We start from the raw sequence: 20,373 nt of genomic DNA on the forward strand, positions 1-20,373 counted from the left end.
ACTCTTAAGTGTATTTCTCACACACTAATAAAGTGAGTCCACATGAGTCATCCATGAAATAACTTATCTCTTCCAGGAAAGAAAGAATAAATTCTTTCGTTTTTAAGAATAAAAGTAAACTTAGGATAACATACCAGGTACACTTTTCTTTCCAGTAATCTGTTCCAATAACTTCCTAGAGGGGGTTCTCACTTTCACATACGCAGTGTAGTGGCCTCCTTGCATTGAGCCATTATGTTCCACTATGCCGTACAGGCCGTAGAGAACTTTCTCTCCCGCACTTACGTTCTTCAGACAAAAGTAAGTTAGTAATGTTAGTGAAATGCTATTATAAGGAAAATTAAGTCAAATGTACATCCTGCTTAACATAAGAAAATAGCACATTAAAAATACACTGAGATACTTTTCTGCACATATTACACTGACAAAACACAAATGCTTCACAACAGCCTCTGCTGGGTGGGCTGTGGGGAAGAGAACTCACACACCTGCAGGTGGGAATGGAAAGGGGTCCAGCCTCTATGCTGGCATACTTAATGTTACCAAGCTAAATTACTTTTTAACATAACCACAATTCCACTTTCACACTAAACCAAGTAAACAATTTCTTCATGTCATCTAGAGTCTATATTTCTAATTATATCGTAAATGAAAAATAAGAAATCTTAAATGAATTCTTATTCAACTAATTAAAATCCAACTACCCAACATGTGTTACTCTTGGCTTTATCAATTCTGTTTCTAGGATTCTCTCTCACAGGTACATAAGCAAAATGTAAAAAGATATGCACCACATGACTAATTGCATAATTATTTGTACTATCAAAAATTGGAATAGGTCTAAATGTCTATTAATTGGGGACTGGTTGAATAAACTATGATGCATCCATATAACAGAGTGTTATGCTGCTTTAAAAGTGGAATGCAGACTATCTCTAAATACTGCTTTGAAATAATCTCCAGAATGTAATGGTAAGAATAGGAAAAAAAAAAACATATTATAAGTTATGGTTACTTAACAGGAGAAATTTAACAATGGTTATCTAGAAAGGGAGGGAAGAAACAGATGGAACAGATGGAGAAAAGCTACACTTGTTTAAATTTACTTTGCTTTGTACATTTGATACATTTGACTTTGGAACTGTGTAATTATTTTATGTAATTATGAAATAAAATTTGAAAATTTTAAATTTAAAAAAAGTCCCTAAAAATCAAAATAAAAAAATTAAGCAAGTGAAGAATATATCCAGTTGGTGGCATAGTCACTCAGAGAGGAACCACAAGGGTTAGGTAAAAAAATACCCAGAAGCCAATTTGAAGTGGCTTTCAGTAGCCAACAATTAGACAAATATATTAGAGCATGAATAAAAGAAAAATGTAGTAAATTAAAACTTATCTGATGTGTTTAAAACCATGAACTCATAATGATAAATTAATCACAGTTTAAGAATTCTAGTGAATTCATTATTCTGAAAATTAGTTTAAAAGGGAGACAGGAAAAGAACTGAGGATTTACCCTGTCTTTTCTATAAGAACTATACCATAAGATGACTAAATAGATGAAAGGAATACCTCTTTTTTTTTTTTTTTTAATATATTTTATTGATTTTTTTTTTTTAACAGAGAGAAAGGGAGAGAGATAGAGAGCTAGAAACGTCGATGAGAGAGAAACATCGACCAGCTGCCTCTTGCACACCCTCTACCGGGGATGTGCCTGCAACCAAGGTACATGCCCTTGACCGGAATCGAACCTGGGACCTTTCAGTCCGCAGACCGACACTCTATCCACTGAGCCAAACCGGCTTTGGCTGGAATACCTCTTTATATAAAGGTTATCTAGTTAATGAAGAAGGAATGAGAAAATTAGAATATCACCATTCTGTAATTCTTAATGAACTCATAATCTAACATTGAGCATCATTGGCCACTATCACAAAAATATAATTGTCATTCTGGGCCACCTGACTAAATACTCCCCATGAAATAGACTTGCCAGAAAAAAATAAATAAGAAATACCAAACCTGAATCTGTTCAAGCTTCTCCAGATCCAACTATTCAACTGCCTACTTGTAGTAAAAAAAAAAAAGAGGAGAGCCCTGGCCAGTTTGGTTCAATGAATAGAGCATCAGCCTGCTGACTAAAGGGTCTCTGGTTCGATCCCAGTCAAAGGCACATGTCCGGGATGCAGGCTTGATCCCCAGTAGGGGGCATGCAGGAGGCAGTCAATCAATGATTCTCTCTCATCATTGATGTTTCTATCTCTCTCACCCTGTCCCTTCCTCTCTGAAATCAATAAAAAATACATATTTAAAAAATAAATAAAGCCGAGACCAGTTTGGCTCAGCGGTAGAGCGTCGGTCTGCGGACTGCAAGGTCCCAGGTTTGATTCCGGTCAAGGGCATGTACCCTGGTTGCGGGCACATCCCCAGTAGGGGGTGTGCAGGAGGCAGCTGATCAATGATTCTCTCTCATCGATGTTTCTAACTCTCTATCCCTCTCTCTTCCTCTCTGTAAAAAATCAATAAAATATATTTTAAACAAAAAATAAAAATAAAAAATAAATAAATAAATAAATAAATAAATAAATAAAGAGGATAGAGGAATAGTCATTAAAATCTAAATTTTGGGAAACTACATGAAAGATGGTCTAGTTTCTTCAACAAATAAATTACAAAGAGGGAAGAGAAGGGAAGAGAGATGGGAGAGAGGGAACTGTATATTAAAAGAGACTAAAAGACATTATCCAATTATAATGTGTAGTCTTTAGTTGGATAGGAATTCATTTAAGATTTTTTATTTTTTATTTACAATATAATTAGAAATATAGGCTCTAGATGATATGAAGAAATTGTTTATTTGGTTTAGTGTAAAAGCGGTATTGTGGTTATGTTAAAAAGGAGGAGTGATTCTTATCTTTTAGAAATATATAGTGAAATATTTATGAATCAAATGATGCTTTAAAATACAATAATATAGGGTTGGTAGATGAGTTTGTGGATGGGGCAGGACTGGCCATGTATCTGAAGTTTTAAGCCGAGGTGATGGGTGCGAGAGGTTCATTGTCTGTCTTGTCTAATTCTCTATGTGTTGGAAATTCTCCATAATAGGTACTTTCAAAAATATGTTTTCATAAATTTGATACAGAGCTTGTTAAGTCTTATTTTTTAAGGCATTATCAAATTCTAATACTGAGTGTTAATAACAGACAGATAGTGCTGATATTCCACAGATGAACTGGATTCACTGAAAAATTGCATTTAAGACGTTTTTGTTTTTGTTGCTTTACCTAATCATAAAATCTTATTGTCAAAAATGTATATTTTTGTTTTGATTGATCAATATATTAAAAATATTAAGTTCAATAAGTATTCTCTTATATACCATAAAACTTAGACTGCTAACCAGTAATCATGAACAGGAGCTTAGTTTTTTAATAAAAGAAAGAAAAGTATGGCACAACAAACAATCATAGAATACTTTAAGCATATTATTTGCAAGTCAATTAAATATTTTAATAATATACTGCACCTTACAATTAGCAGAACAGAATGGTGCTAAATCAAGTACAACTGGAAAATCTACATGTCTGCTTACTTTGCGAAGAGTTGATCCAGCCTAAAAAGACCAAAAATAAAAAAAAATTTAATGTGACAAACTCAATCTAAATTAGTGTTTGTTAATTAAAACTAAAAAGGGGAATCCTATTTTTTTTTCATAGCTATAAAAACATGATTAATGAATAGTCCAAAATTGATATATGACTAAATTTTTAACTTTTAATTAGGTTTCATGAACTGTTATTGCAAATATATTTTTATGCATATTTTTAGTATAAACAATATGGGAATAAATATTTTCACTATGGCTTTTCAACACTTGGAGAAAAATAAATTGTGGCTTTTCAACACTAAAATAAATTCAATGTGATAAAAACTAAGCTATTTCATAAGCTATTTCAAAAGATATTCAGCTGAAGAGTCAGAGGCCTGGTGTCCTAGCCCTGACTTAACACCTAATTTGACTCTAGGCTACCTCATCTACATCAAGGCAGAAAATGGGTATAAATGGTTTAGATTAGATCCTTTTCTGTTTTAAAATTCAGTGATATTTAATCCTTAAAACAAAAAGCCTGAATTTCAATACTTTAATCATTTTATCAATAAAAGTAAATGTTATATATTATATAAATCAAAGTGAACCTTCATGTTGTCAAATAAGCTCTACTCCTTTCTCTATTTTTAATTCTTAAAGGCAGTACTTGAAAAAATGCACACTTTGCACTATTTAATGACAGTTAAAAACTAGCTGATATACTACTGTCAAAGGTATTGGAGAGGAAACCCACAAATAGAAACTATTGGAATCAGAAAATGCAGAAATCTGAATTATATGAGTAGACAAAAACTAACCAATACAACTTTCCATGCAAAACTTTCATGACTTACTCCAAGGGCATAATTTTAAAAGAAAAAAAACTTATTTTTTGACCAAAATATACCAACTTCCTGATTTGTATCTTCAAGTGATGTCTAGAAGACTTAACCTGATATCTGATGTGAAATTATGAGGTCATGCCCCAGGAATAATTATTTAATCTGTTTTCAATTTTTTGGCCTTGTTTTTTCTCATCAGATGACCTCCATAAGCATTCAATACCAACACTGCCAGAGACCCTTTCAGGCTAACGTGACCTCCCCAGATAGTATGTTGCTGTTGAAAAACTGCCCCATAATATGAAAGACTCTATAAAGGGCTTTAATTTAAGATGAATCTCTCTTTTTTTTTAACTTAACAGTAGACATACAATATTATATTAGTTTGAGGTATACAACATAGTTATTGGAATATTTATGTGGTATCTACCCCAATAAATCTAGTAACTATCTTTAATCTTCTTTTCTAGGGGATGAGTTTTGGAAAATACCTTGGCTTATATTTGGGCATATGCAGCCTCCTGTCTTTTTAAAATTTTTTCTTTTAACTGAGTATGATAAGTATTTTTCCCATGTCATTAAGATATAAATATGATATCCTGCATATTGAACAACTGTGCCAGGCCTCACAGCTGGCACGATCTATAATGACCAAGATACAAATTTTTACGTTTATCTCCATTTCCTTGGAATAGGTTCTTAGAAATGGAATTACTTAGTCAAAAGTAATACTTTTGTTCAAAATGTTTTATTCAAAACATCCCTTAATATCCTTGAACTATATTATTAAATTACTTTCTAGGTGTATCCAACTTACACTCCCACTGTTGGAACAAGAAAATGCCTATATCTCGCTTCATCCTTAACACAACCACATCTGGGCCAATTTGAACAGGTTAAAAAAAGAATTCTGCTGTCATTTTATTTTGCATTTGTTTTCCTGGAAAGGATGGACTTTTTCTTCATATTTTCTTGGAATCTTTGCTTTTTCTACGAACTGTCAATTCATGTTCTTTACCATTTTTCTAATAAGGTCTTGATATTTTTATTTTTGATTTTTAAGAGCTATTTACATATTTACAATGCTAATCGTTTGCCATATTTATGACAAAGCCCTCTCTCCTTTCAGTGCTGTGGATGTTTCATATACAGCTCTGAAGTTACTACAGAGAAATAGGCTTTCAAAGACAATAAAATACTAGAAACAGAGACATTGTCTAGATCCTGCTCCCTAAAATTCCCAGTCCTGGGAATGAGAATGTGCTTTGCTAACATTACATTTAGCCTGAGAGCAAGAAAGGACCAAGAAGTCTGTAAATATTTCCTTTTAAGGCATGAATTCTTTCTGTACCTTGTTTCTAAATAGGGATACAATGACCACATATTAAACAACTGGCACATCATGCAATTAGCTTCTCAGATCTGGCATGACCTCTTTGCTCACACAGTCACTGCAGACAACCACCTGCCATCAGGCATTCTGTTGGAGGGAGAAATGATACACCTGCTCTACAGGGCCATTTCATTTCTGTTAAGTTTCTAGAATCCTGGCTATAGAAAATCAAGAGCTTAACATAATCTTTCTTTGAATAGGATGAAAGTGTAGAGGAAAATCTCTTCTTGCCCATCTATGGCCCACCTGAAATGTTGCAGATATACTAGTATATGATCAAAGCTTCCAATCTTTTTCCTTGAAATTTCTTTCCTGAGTTTTATACTTAGAAAACCTTCCCAAACAGAAGTCAGGTTGGTATTTAAGTTTTCTTTTAGTCTTTTGATAACTTGTTTCATACAATTTTAAAAAATCATCTGGAGATCAACCAAGATGGCGGCCTAGGTAAGCGCCTAAACTGCACAATAATTTCAAAATAACAACTAAAAGACAGAACGGATATCATCCAAAACCACAGGAAAGCTGGCTGAGTGGGAAATCTACAACTAGAAAGAAGGAGAGAGGCTCACAGATCAGGGGGAGCCGCAAAGCGCTGAGGTAGGGAGATGCACTCAGAGAGAAAGGAAGGGGTGTGGGAGCTGCAGGAAGAAACTGGACTAAAATCGTACACCTATGGATGAGGACAAGGGGGGCGGGGGGAAAGTAAGGGCAGAAGGTGGGGTGGAAACCGGGTGGAAGGGAGCTATGGGGGGATAAAGGAGAAACAATTGTAATAATCTGAGCAATAAAGATTGATTAAATTTTAAAAAAATCATCTGATTTTCACTTATTCATTCTTCCAGAGAAATGTTAGAATCATTTTATCAAATGCAAAAAAAAAAAAAAAAAAAGAGTCAAAGCATTGAATTAAAAATGCACACAGACTGGCCGATGTGGCTCAGTGGATCTAGCATCATCCCATGCACCAAGAGGTCATTGGTTCCATTCCAGATCAGGGCACAGGCCTGAGTTGTGGGCTTGATTCCCAGTAGGGGGCATGTAGGAGGCACCAGATCCATGTTTCTCTCTTACGTAGGTCTTTTTCTTCCTCTCCCTTCCTCTTTGTCTAAAATAAATACTTATTTAAAAAAAAAAAAATACACACACTAAAAGAGGAGAAAAATCTGCTTCAATGAAAATATTTAGGTTCTCATTGTAGAGTCCTACAGTAATGGAAACTGCCTTATACTAGTCCTTTTTGTACTCAGGACTAGTCAGCCATGGCCAGACCTCACAGCCCTCTCACTAGGATCAAAAGAACTCAGAAAGGTATGTGCACTTTGTTATTTTTTTTACTTCCAAGTGTCCCTCCCCCCCTCCCCTCTATCCCCCCCCCCCCCCAAGGGTTTTAAAAAATTCTTATTTTCCATCGACAAACACACACATGCCATTTGGGTTCCTACCACCTAAATCTTTAAACACTGTGAATTAAACTATTTTAATTAGAAAAGTCTGGTAAACTATTATTGCTGAAAAAGCAGTAAATCCCATATGACAAATATTTAAATTCAGTAAATTAGTGCCTAATCCTTGACAGTATTTTACAAGATTTAGGGCTCTATAAAACATCTGATGGAAATTACTCTAGTGCTACTAAAGGAACTTTTACCTGATGGAATCTTTTAAGGTGGAGTATTAGGATAACTGGAACAGCAGAAATAAGCAACTGCTTCCTGGCATTAGTATAAACCCCTTCTGCTTTCTTTTCTGTATAAAATATAATAAATTTATTTGTAAGGTTCTATTTCATACCAATGGAATCTACCACATAACAGTCAACATTTATATAGAAGCATCACATTTTTTTAAAATATTAAAAAAGAAAATAGAATTAACTATTAATATGTGTAGCTATAGGGATGAATCTCAAAGCATTATGTGGCAAAGAGGCTAGAGACAAAAGCCTGTATATTATATTATCCATTTTTTATGATATCCTGGAGAAGGCAAAACTATTGGGAGAAGAATCAGATTAGTAAATGCAGGGATTAGGGAATGGGAGAGGAGATTAACTACAAAGGAGCACAAGAAAACATTTTGGGGCAATGAAAATGTTTTATACCTTGGTGGTAGTTACAGGACTGAATTTGAATATGACCAATTGCATATTTAACTTGGGTTAATATAAACTGGTATTTCTTCCTTCTCCCATTTAGATATTTTCTTAATTACTAGTGTATTAAACACATCTTTGTTCTGATGTGTGTGTGTGTTTTCTGATGTGTGTGTGTGTTTTTTAAGATATTTTATTGATTTTACAGAGAGGAAGGGAGAGGGATAGAGTTAGAAACATCAATCAGCTGCCTCCTGCACATCCCCTACTGGGGATGTGCCCACAACCAACATACATGCCCTTAACTGGAATCAAACCTGAGACCCTTCAGTCTACAGGCCGACGCTCTATCCACTGAGCCAAACTGGTTAGGACTGTTCTGATGTTTTGACAACTGGGGTCTTGCTGACACTGGAAGGAAGGCCTTTCCCAGAGCTAATTGCTAGAGATAGTAAATATTAAATGCGTCTTTTATATGCAAACCAACCAATCCAAAACATACATCCCAACTATCTCCTTTACCTAGCCTGCAATCCACTTGCTCTAATCCTACCATGACCAAGTTCTAGACAACTAGCGACAGTCCCTATAACCCAGGGCCCACTAAATTATTCAAAACTAGTCAGTCTTAAACCTGTTTATCATGCCTTGCCTATTCCTTCCCTTGGAAACCATAATAAAATCTCTTGCCCTAGTTTCCCGCTGGCTGTCTCCGCTTCCTGCCTAACCTTGGTGCTTCCCCGTGTGCCCTCTCTTCTTGGGAACTGTAAGAAACAAAGCATCCTCAGTGATAACCGTATCCTGATCTGTTGGCCTCACAATTCCTGAATAAAAATAAAATCTATATTTTGAATGAAAGTAGTCACTAGGAATGAGTATTCTCTCCATTTAGTCAAGGCTAGAGGTACACTAAAAATTTCTTGACAAGTCCCCCCTTTTCCCAGGCAACTAAATATAGATATTATGTTGCTAGTTTTAAAATATACAATTATTTAAAACCTTCAAATTTATATCTTACTAGAGGCCCAGTGCACAAAATTTGTACACGAGGGTGCGGTGGGGGGGGGGGGGGGGGGCAGGTGGAAGGTCCTCAGCCCAGCCTGCATCCTCTCCAATTCCGGACCCTTTGGAGGATGTCCGACTGCTGGTTTAGGCCCGATCCCCGTGGGGCCTAAACCAGCAGTCAAACATCCCTCTCACAATCCGGGACCACTTGCTTCTAACTGTTCACCTGCCTGCCTGCATGATCGCCACTAACTGCTTTCTTGACTGTCTGATCATCCCTAACCGGCTCTGCCTTGGCCCCCACCACCGTGGCTTTGTCTGAAAGACATCCAGTCTATCCAGTCTAATTAGCATATTACCCTTTTATTAGTATAGGCTATGACTTCACTAGAAGCCAGGTGCACGGATTTGTGCACCAGTGGGGTCCCTTGGCCTGGCCGGTACCCTCTCTCAATCTGGAACCCCTTGGGGGATGTCAGACTGCTGGTTTTGGCTCGATCCCTGCAGGCCAGGCCAAGGGACCCTACCGGTGCATAAATTCATGCACCTCTAGTACGCATATAAGATCTTTGGTTAATCTCCTCCTCCCCCCCCCCCCGTCCCCTCTGAGATTCATCAGTCTGTTCCATGTTTCCATGCCTGTGTGTGAAGTGTCTGCCCCATGGTGGTTAGTGTGCGCATAATTACCGGTTGAACGGTTGCTTAGGCTTTTATATATAAACTAGAAGCCTGATGTACAAAGATTCGTTCCAGAATGGGCCTTCCTTTACCTGGCTGCTGGCACAGCTTTCGCTCTGGCCGGAGCTGCCTTTTGACCTTCCTACTCTGCTCAGAGGCCCAAAGCGGCCAGGTATGCAAATGAACTATCATCTTTGTTGGGTTAATTTGCATACTCACTCCTAATTGGCTGTGGGTGTCACGAAGGTACAGTCAATTAGCATGTTTGTCTATTATTAGGTAAGATATTAGATTAATGGAATTTGGGAAAATTCTCTAAGTTTTAGAGAAATTTCTTCTGGAAAGATTTCAGGTAGCTAGTCCGCTGAAATAAGATTATGTGGATTTGCATTTTCAGGGCAGAGATGGATAGTTCCTGTTCTTTAATTTATTTCAACAAAAATCTATTGAACATTCATTCTGCCCAGTCAGTGTCTGCAGCGCTAAAGTACAAATATACAAATACGAAAAAGACAATCCCTGCCCTCAGGCAGCTCAAGTATAGAGACAGGTTCTTAGGTTCTTCTCTTTGGGATCTAATGCCAACTAGTCACTGACTATCAGATAATCCGTGAATAAAAAATAAAGCTAAACATTTACCTACAGAACTGGTTTCCCTTTGGTACTTCTGTTTCTTTTCAGTACAATTCTCACATAGAAGCTTGTTATTCCCCATTAATAACTCCATAGATGTGAACTGGTAGAGACAGGACTGAATTGAACATTCTTTAGAAGTAGTTATATAGCTCTGAGAAAGGGTCTGAAAAGCATTTTGTGGACTATGAGACATTGTATGCTTCTCCTCTGGAAAATATAAATTATTTGGGAGATTTAGTGGCTGATTTTCTCCAGCAAAATCTCTATCTCCAGGAACAGTGCTGTTTAAATGAAGTTCAGATATAGCTTTAGCCATTCCTCCATCATCACTATCAGTCTTCTTGGTGGGCAGTTCTCTTGTTGATGGATGGTGATGTCCATTTGTGTGCACATAGCATCCACTACGGGATCTCGGCAACAGAGTTTGCCTAGAAGCACTTTCTGATTCTGAGGCTTCACTGTCAGCATCAACACCACTTTCACAATGGCTAGCTTCCTTCTCACTACCATCAGTAGGGTTTTCAGCCAGATTTGAGTCAGTATTCATGATTTTTGCAAATGCTGAGGAATCCCCATTCACTTCCATGTTTCCATTTTTCAGGTACATGTCAACAGTTTTATCATCTCCAGATGAAAATTTCCTTGCACGTTTTCTGCCATGAATTAGCTGACTCTGTAAGTTGACAATATTTTTAGAGAAAAGAATCTTGTGACTTTACTGAAAATAAATGCCAGTAATTAAATGTCCCACAATTATTAAATAAATACTCTAGTATTTCTAGTATATCTAAATCCCTTCCTATATCTACATAAACTATAACCAATAGAAGATACACTAACAAATAGTTCTAATTTAAAAATAAACTTTTACACAAGAAATCAACAACAGAAACCTATTTATGGAGAAGAGAAGAGGACTTGTGCGAACAGCACAGATATTGAAGAGGCATGAAATCAAATGCACTCCATAGCTCTTTTTTTAGATCTTGAATTCAAATAGACTTTAAAAAGCAAAACCAAAAAACAAGTATTTATGAGACAGTTGCAGAAATTTAAATAATGACTAGATATTGGTGCTATTACAAAGTTATTAATATTTTAGGTATGATAATGGTACTGTGGTTATGTATTTTAAAAGAGTATCTATTTGATCTCCATACTGAAATATGTGATATATTTGGGATTTATTCCAAAATAATTTGGGGGAGGTGGGGAGAATATAAGATATAGATAAAATCTGATTAGCCATGAGCTGATAACTATAAATTTGAGAACTACTTACATGGAAGTTTATCATACTATTTTCTCTACTTCTGTATATTTTTAAAATTTTTCATAATAATAAGTTTAAAAAAGCAGATGCCTCACAAATACACATCGTCTTACCTTATCTATAGATGGAGACTGCTTCCTGGTGTCTCTAGGTTGGTGATTATTTTCTATAGTAACAGGGCCACTATATTGGCCATTCTGTGTCTCCTGTAAAATTCTATATTTACTAATTCTTCCCCATAATACAGGCTTTGAAACCTATATAGATGACATGTACATAACACAAAACTTCCTTAGGAAATAAATTCTGGATGTAATCTACTTTTTAAAATTTGTAACTCATTTGAAATATAATTTCCTTAACTTTAACTCTCAAAATATATAGCATAAGGATTTAAATTCCTTGAGAATAAGAATGATCTCATACATTATGCATGCATACACAAACCCCAATATTAACTGTACAAACTCAACTATTGTATATAAAAAATAATGATTCTCAGATCAGATAACATATTCAATAAATGTCTAAATAAAATGAATATCCTTCACAAAAGACTTAAGGTTTTTTTTCTCCTTACCCTTTCTTCTATTATAGGAAGTGAAATATCAATGAAAGGATCTTTCACCGTGGAGATCTTAAAAGAAAAAAAACAAACAAACATATTGAGAACTTCAGGTAGAATTCTAATACAGACAATGTAGTTTTGTAAAGGCTAGAGGAATCAAATGTCCCAGGCAACTTAAAATTTTAAGTTAAAAAAACATTCCTGGATATAAACTGATGAATAAAAAGATAGATACAGAGACAGTAAAGCAACAAACAGACTTTCAAATTACAGTGGGGAGGGTAGGGAGATATGGGGGAGATAAGAGATCAAACGAAGGATTTGTATGCATGCATATAAGCAAAACCAATGAACAAAAAACTCTGGGGAGGAAGGGCATGTATAGGAGTTGGGGGGAGGGCAACAGTAAGATATGTACACATATAATACCTTAATAAAAAAAAATATTCCTGAAACAAACAGCAATTTAATTGGGTAGAGCAGTAGGTACTGTTAATCAAAACAAAATATCTAAAAACTTTAATAAATGCAGCCCTGTTGAATTTTATGTTGTCATTATCATAATATCAGTAATGTTTAAAGTAACTTTTAAATAGAATATGTTTAATAATAATGATTAACTAAAAACATAAAATTATTTTTGGTGAAATTAGTGCTATAACATAAAATATGAAAAAGGCAGAAAGTTTGTGTTTTGTAGATTCTTTAGGGTAATTCTAAAAGATACCCTTGGCTTGTGAGAGAGAAATCAACTTTTATGTAAAATATACTACAGAAGTAGGTAATACTCTGACACAGTCTGTGCTTCAATGCGACAGATTAGGAGATATAATATGTAATTCTAATTGAATAAAACTAGAGAAGATAGAAAAATAATCCATAGTCTGGAACAACAAAATGTACATAAAGACTCTCTCTTTTATAAGAAAATCTGACAAAAGTGTAAACCCATCATAATCCAAGTTATCCGCTTTCAGAAGTATTCCTTAGCAAGCAACTGAAAGCCTATAAAAATGTATATGCCTTTAAATTGTAAAAGAACAGATGGCATTCCATTCCACCAAATAAAAAGTATCACTAATTTAAAGATGAGTCAAGTCTACTTAATCAAATAAAATGAAATAAACTTCAAGTCATAAAAAATAAACTTTAAATCCAATGTGCTAGATCATCCTGGGTTATGTTAATACATTAAGTTATTTCTAATAGAATTACATTTTAGAGCCATGCATACATAGTTACATAATATAGCTATTCTCTTCACAGAACTTTATTTTATTTCCAACTAACAAGTAGCTTACACATTCAAACATATTACAATGACCTAACAGAACTTCACAGGTTTCTTGGGAGGAAAAATAAAATAACACGTTTATTTTTAAACATTATAGATTATGTTTACTTTCTAAGAGTGAAGGATATATTTTTAGAAGATTTTCAAAAACTATTAGTCACCTGTCACAAATAAAAGTAAATGTCTGCTGAAGATTATATGTGAAAGAAAATAATCAAAAAGCTGGGATTGTAATCTAGTCCATGCAAAAGTGAATTTCAAAGTACCTACTTTTGCACATTCTTCACACATGAGGGTGCTAGTTAATTCACCAATAAAGATCCGATCTATGAAGTTCATTTTCACACCTTCGCTTCCATATGCTGTAAAAATAATACTTTTTAATGCAAAAACATGTCAACCATCAACCTTACATTGTAACATGGTTGTTGTTGTTGTTGTTTTTCTCTGTTGATTCAAAAGAAATCTAAGGCAGATGTCCAGTGCTACATTTAATAATGTATTCTCCTATATGACATTATAATGTCTCTCTCTTTTACAGTTCTGTAGAGAAAATGTGACTAGCAATGATAGTATTTTCAGAAATAACTGTTCGTAAGGTAAAATAAAAGGAGCAGTAACTACGACTCATACTACATCTCAACTGCTCCCATTAAATTCTTTAAAGCCTCTGTGCCTGACCCAGGGTAGAGGGATGGGAAAGGAGATTATGCTTTTAGGGCTACAGCTGCTAGGACCCCAACTATGGAAATAACAGAGTATAAAAGACAAGTAAACACAACATAGTGTAAAGAATTAATATGGTGGGTGAGGGCATGTGCTGGGGGGTATGGGAGGCCAGGGGAAGGTCAATGGGGAAAAAAAGGAGACATATGTACTACTATTAGTAATACTTTAAACAATAAATCTTTCAAAAAATAAAAAAGTAAAAGAGAATTAATATGGCAGTAAATAACTCAGTCACATGCATAACTGCTCAGTTATATTAAAATTGTCAGAATTATTCTGTTTGAAAAATCTATAATAATAAAAGCATAATATGCTAATTAGACCAGAGGACCTTCCGGATGAAGCCGGGGCTTCAGGGAAGCTGGTCCCAGCAGCTAGAGGAAGGAAGGCCTACTCTTGCACGAATTTCATGCATCAAGCCTCTAGTATTTATATATCAAGGAAAATTATGCCTATAATTTGCTTCAAAATAATCTGGAGTTGGGAGAAAATAGAAGAAACATTATGCTCTAGGAATTGAATGAAATAATTAGGGTGATGAGTACATGGATACATGGAGCTTCATATACTATTCCCTCCACTTAACAGAAGTTTGACATTTTCCACAGTAAACATGGGGAGAAATATATTAACAAATCTATTCACTTCTATATTTTTTTAGGTCTCTACCTTCTAAAACATTGTATTTTCTGCAATGAATGACAGAGAAGACATATTGGGCTATATAAATAAACATTTATTAATTATATTTGAGACATTATAGTAAACTAAGATGTTTCATTAAGAAAAATTGTACAAGGGATTAATAGAAAAGATTACAAAACTGGAAAGAAAAGCTGGGCAGTTATTCTAAACATGCTCTAGATGGCACTATCTCAAAACAAAAGAACATGCTTGAAAATCTACGTTTAAAAATACCTGAACCCTTAAAACTGCATATAAAATTCGGCATATATAATCACAACATATATTTGTTTATATAGATCTATAGGGTGTACAAATAATACTAAGAAAAGTAAAAGTTAGAAAAGAGAATGAATAAAATACAAAATATTTTTAGTGTCTACTAAAAATGATGCCTTTATACTACCATTAGTTAACATCTCAAGACAGAATACACATTTAGGACATGGTAAATCACTAATAACATAGACTATAAACCCACACTTAAATACTTATGTGACCACTTTGATTAGATAATCATGTTTTTGCCTCACATTTTGGTTGAGGAAGAAATAACACTAGGAGTAAAGTAGACATGTGCACTTGACCTGTCAGTACTCCTTCAATAAACGTTTCCGTCGGGACCGGTTTGGCTCAATGGATAGAGCGTCGGCTTGGGGACTGAAGGGTCCCGGGTTCGATTCCGGTCAAGGACATGTACCTTGGTTGCGGGCATATCCCCAGTGGGGGGTGTGCAAGAGGCAGCTGATCGATGACTCTCTCTCATTGATGTTTCTAACTCTCTATCTCTCTCCCATCCTCTCTGTACAAAATCAATAAAAATATTTTTAAAAAATTAAAAAATAAAAAAAAAATAAACGTTTCCTTGCAGGAATCTTTGCAGCACTTAAGCCTTGTCAAGTTAGATTTAGATAATATCCATGAGTTCACTCATCCAAGCACACCTCAACTGCAAAATAGACTACTATGATAAAATTAAACTTCCAAATAAGGATGCTACCTTTAGCCACCTTTCTAGTCTCCCTTAGAACCTCCTATTAAGGGCAATAGTGTCAATTTGTATGTGATATTACTTTTATTTTTTTTTTAATTCACATGGATAAATTCTAACATTTTCTTTCTATGACCCACTAGACTATCTTGCAGCCACTAGAATAAGTATATCTTCATTTTAAGGCATCTGCTTTACAGCATTCATTCACATAATGCTCAGTTCTTTTCCCCCTGTAAAGAAACTTTAAATACTTTACTGTAGAATAAAATTTTAACAGTGAGAGAGTCAACATACCTTTGACTTTTTTCCTAGTTTCATCATCAGCAGTTTTAGTTGTTGGATTGTTAAATGCTTTTAGAATGCTAGCTTGTATTCTCTATAAAACAAAGTTAATAAGAATTTATTAAAATCTATTATTTTAAAGCAGTATTCTGTGTTCTTTTAAATATCATCTGTTTTAGTAACAGTTAACTCTGGCCTCATCTTAATAAGAGAAGGACTTTCAAACAGCAAGGTACACTGGATCTCAGTTCCTTAGTCTATAAAATAAAATGACTGAATTTTAAAAAATTAAATCTGGTCCTAAAATTCCATGAATGAACAATTTTCTTACTTGAGAGAGAATATGGAATTACAGAAAAGTTCCTATGTTTAGGTTCTTTCTTGGGTTCAAAGGTGTTTTTCAGTCTACAATAAGCAAGCAGCCTAGTCTCATCATTCTTATAGGTTTAGAGTAACTCGTCCCACTTTTCCCTTCTCTCCCCTTTTCTCTCCATTTGTCTCCCTCTCCTCCCTCTGTCCCACTGTGTTCCTAAAAATTATGTAGTTCTTAATCAGGACAAAATGTAACAAATAAAGCATATGAAATTTCTTGTCTATGAAGAAAACCTTAATAGATAAGAAGCTCTTAAACTCACATTGGCTTCCACACAGATTATTTTATTTATCGCCGGGACCAGTTTGGCTCAGTGGATAGAGCGTCGGCCTGCGGACTGAAAGGTCCCGGGTTCGATTCCGGTCAAGGGCATATACCTTGGTTGCGGGCACATCCCCAGTAGGGGGTGTGCAAGAGGCAGCTGGTCGATGTTTCTCTCTCATCGACGTTTCTAACTCTCTGTCCCTCTCAATTCCTCTCTGTGTAAAATCAATAAAATATATTTAAAAAAAAAAAAAGAATGCAAAAAAAACTTAGTTTAGTTAGCTGAAGTATTGTGCCTTTTAAAAATCCTATCCAATAATGTATTAAAGTGGTATGTCTTTGAAAAGATAATAAAAAGATAACATTTCTTTAGTGATAGCTCAAATTAAAAGGGGAAAAATTAAGCATATATATTTGTAACTTGAAAAGGCTGATTATAAAAGAAATTCTTATAGTAAATTTGATTTTATTTGCACATAAAAATTTACGAGCTTTTGCACAAATGATCCCTTTAGTGGTCCATTCAATAAGAGTATGTGATAGTCCTGACCTTTATAGTTGTAAGAAAAAGACTTTGATGAAACAATATGAAAGGAGATCAGTAGTTTGTAATCATTACTAAAAGATTCTGGTGGCAGACCTAACGGTGTAGCCTTTCTTCAATTAAAAAACACATGGCAGTGGCAAATGACAACAGCAACACACCTAACAGCTGTGGGTTCCCAGGCCAGACAATGCAGCTCCTGCCTGGGTACCACTGTAATAGACTGGCCTTGCTCACAGGACTGAGCAGATCCACACACTTGACATTTTAATTTTGCCACGCCGTCTAAAACCCTCACAGAGGAAAAAAGATGAGAGCAAAAAAACCAATGTTTTTTGCTATATTGCCTGAGTTTTTAAGATACTGTGAATCCCAATGTACCATTTTGACAAAACAGTAATTTAATTTGAAACAAAGAAGATCATCCTACGGTATATTAATAAAAGCCTAATATGCAAATTGTCCCCTCGGTGATCATTCGACCGCTCACTATGACATGTGCTGACCATCACAGGGTGGCGGAGAACATGGTGGGTGTCAGCGATGCAGCACTGGCAGTGGGTGGCAGTGGAGGCACTGCCGGCCCCAATACGCCCTAATGAGAGCAGGACTGCGGTGAGATGGTGGAGCAGGTGAGTGGGCAGCACCAGGCTAAGCTGGGTGCGAGCGGGTGCTGAGGTGCTGCCTGGAGCCCAGGTGAACCTGCCCTTCCACACCAGACACTCATGCTTCAATTGCTGGCCAGGCCTAGGGACCGCACCCATGCATGAATTTTGTGCACCGGGCCTCTAGTCAAGTAATAGAAGGGAAATAGAATAAATGATAGGGATGGATTTTGTTGTTTTATTTGTGATAATGACAGAGAAAAACAATGTAAAGACATAAATTTTAATTCCATTTACAATGATTCATAATTATCATGTAGTAAACAATCCCAGCTATATCCCCCTTCACCTGGACTCTTAGATCCATTTCCTTTATTTAAGCTAGTTTTTTTTTTTTAATTTTTTTTTAAAATATATTTTTATTGATTTTGTACAGAGAGGAAGGGAGAGAGATAGAGAGTCAGAAACATCGATGAGAGAGAGTCATCGATCAGCTGCCTCTTGCACACCCCCCACTGGGGATATGCCCGCAGCCAAGGTACATGCCCTTGACCGGAATCGAACCCGGGACCTTTCAGTCCCCAAGCCGATGCTCTATCCATTGAGCCAAACCGGTCCCGGCTATTTAAGCTAGTTTTAATTGATTTCTGTTCGTTATAGCCAAAGAACATTAACTAATAAAGAATAGGGGTTGTGATAGAGTGAAAGAAAATAACCTTATAGAACGGTAAAAAAAAAGAGAGAGAGAGAGAGAGAGAGAGAGAGAGAGAGAGAGAGAGAGAAAGAGAGAGAGAAGAAATAGAATAGTAAGAAAAAAAAATCAGCCGAAACCGGTTTAGCTCAGTGGATAGAGCGTCGGCTTGGGGACTGAAAGGTCCCGGGTTCGATTCCGGTCAAGGGCATGTACCTTGGTTGCGGGCATATCCCCAGTAGGGAGTGTGCAAGAGGCAGCTGATCGATGACTCTCTCTCATCAATGTTTCTAACTCTCTATCCCTCTCCCTTTCTCTCTATACAAAATCAATAAAATATATTAAAAAAAAAATCAAGTTAACCTCCTAACTGCACATAAAAATTATAGTAGAAATGAAATCCTTCAGTTTTGTACCCTCTTCTTAAAGAGTATGTGTGATAAACATAAAGAAACCCGACCTTTGTTTCTTCAGTCCTCACTGAATCCAGCAGATAATGCAGGAGCTCCTGACTGTCCTGTTGCTGAAAATCTTTAAATCGGGGGGCCCTATGATTTAAAAACAGCAGGAAAGAAAAAAAGATCATTTCATCAACAATATATTACTAATATTTAAATCACTTTACAATAACATATAGCCAAAGATTCAATTTACTTCTTTACTGACAACGGAGTAAGTTCTCAATTTTCTAGATGTAGGAATAAGTACATACATTAAAGTTAAGTCATGACCTTTATGGTATGTGTTTATTTCCAAGCACTCAAATACTTTGTGTATATATATATATATATATATATATATATATATATATATATATATGTATATGTATATGTATATGTATATGTATATGTATATGTATATATGTATATATATGAGGCCCAGTGCACAAATTCATGCACTGGTGGGGTCCTTTGGCCTGGCCTGTGCTCTCACAATCCAGGAACCCTCGGGGGATGTTGGACTGCTGGTTTCGGCCAGATCCCCACAGGCCAGGCCAAGGGACCCCACCGATGCACAAATCCGGGCACTGGGCCTCTAGTATGCATATAAGATCTTTGGTTAATCTCTTCCCGGCTTTCCCCTTTCCCTCTTCCCCCTTCCCTCTGAGATTCATCAGTCTGTTCCATGTTTCCATGCCTGTGCATTAAGTGCCTGCCCCCTGGTGGTCAGTGCGCATCATAGCTACTGGTCAAATAGTGAAACAGTGGTTCAGTCGCTTAGGCTTATATATATATATGTGTGTGTGTGTGTGTGTGTGTGTGTGTGTGTGTGTGTGTGTATGTATATATTTAAGTTATTTTTATTGTTTCAATAAAACAGGATGTGAGAGGGAGAGAAAGATAGAAACATCAATGGTGAGAATCATTGATCAGCTGCCTCCTGCAGGATCAAGCCCCCAACATGGGCATGTGCCCTGATGGGGAATTGAGCCATGACCTTCTGGTTCATAGATTGAGGCTCAACCACTGAGCCATGCCAGCCGGGCAAACATTTTATTTTTAAACATTTTGTAACATCTTGAGAAATTCACTTAAACTATTTGCCTCAAAGCTCATCTTTTAAGATAAAGAAATTAGGTTAGATGATCTATTATAGCACCTTTTAAGTTCTTACAATTCTCTAATTTTCGTATTTTATTGTGTTACATGATGGGCTTCTTTTTATTTTAAAAAAAATCTTTATTATTGCGAGTATTATAGATGTCCCCTTTTACCCCTCCATTGCCCCTTTTACCTGATCCCAACCCAGTTCAAGGCCTTCACCATCCTATTGTTTGTGTCCATAGGTAATGCATAATCATGGGCTTCTGAGTTAAAACAGACGTCTAAGTGAA

General features: G+C 35.8%; 1 protein-coding gene across 5 annotated transcripts in view; it reads right to left on the bottom strand.

Annotated features, from left to right (window-relative positions):
- The window catches only part of USP45 (ubiquitin specific peptidase 45), a 54,340-nt gene that overhangs the window by 4,956 nt on the left and 29,011 nt on the right, over window positions 1-20,373 (bottom strand). The window contains exons 9-17 of one of the 5 annotated variants that reach the window (XM_084889366.1): window positions 19,000-19,087; window positions 16,075-16,156; window positions 13,644-13,735; window positions 12,092-12,148; window positions 11,625-11,717; window positions 10,242-10,911; window positions 7,476-7,573; window positions 3,530-3,616; window positions 135-288 (exon numbers count right to left, since the gene is read on the bottom strand). In XM_084889366.1, the coding sequence (XP_084745492.1) occupies window positions 135-288; window positions 3,530-3,616; window positions 7,476-7,573; window positions 10,242-10,911; window positions 11,625-11,717; window positions 12,092-12,148; window positions 13,644-13,735; window positions 16,075-16,156; window positions 19,000-19,087 (1,421 nt within the window). Of the gene's footprint in view, window positions 1-134; window positions 289-3,529; window positions 3,617-7,475; window positions 7,574-10,241; window positions 10,912-11,624; window positions 11,769-12,091; window positions 12,149-13,643; window positions 13,736-16,074; window positions 16,157-18,999; window positions 19,088-20,373 lie in introns of all 5 variants that reach the window. The other 4 variants (XM_084889365.1, XR_014795465.1, XM_084889367.1 and 1 more) reach the window with 4 other exon arrangements.

The sequence above is a fragment of the Pipistrellus hanaki genome (assembly GCF_964339955.1).
Source record: "Pipistrellus hanaki genome assembly, chromosome: 7".
NCBI classification, from domain to species: Eukaryota; Metazoa; Chordata; class Mammalia; order Chiroptera; family Vespertilionidae; genus Pipistrellus; species Pipistrellus hanaki.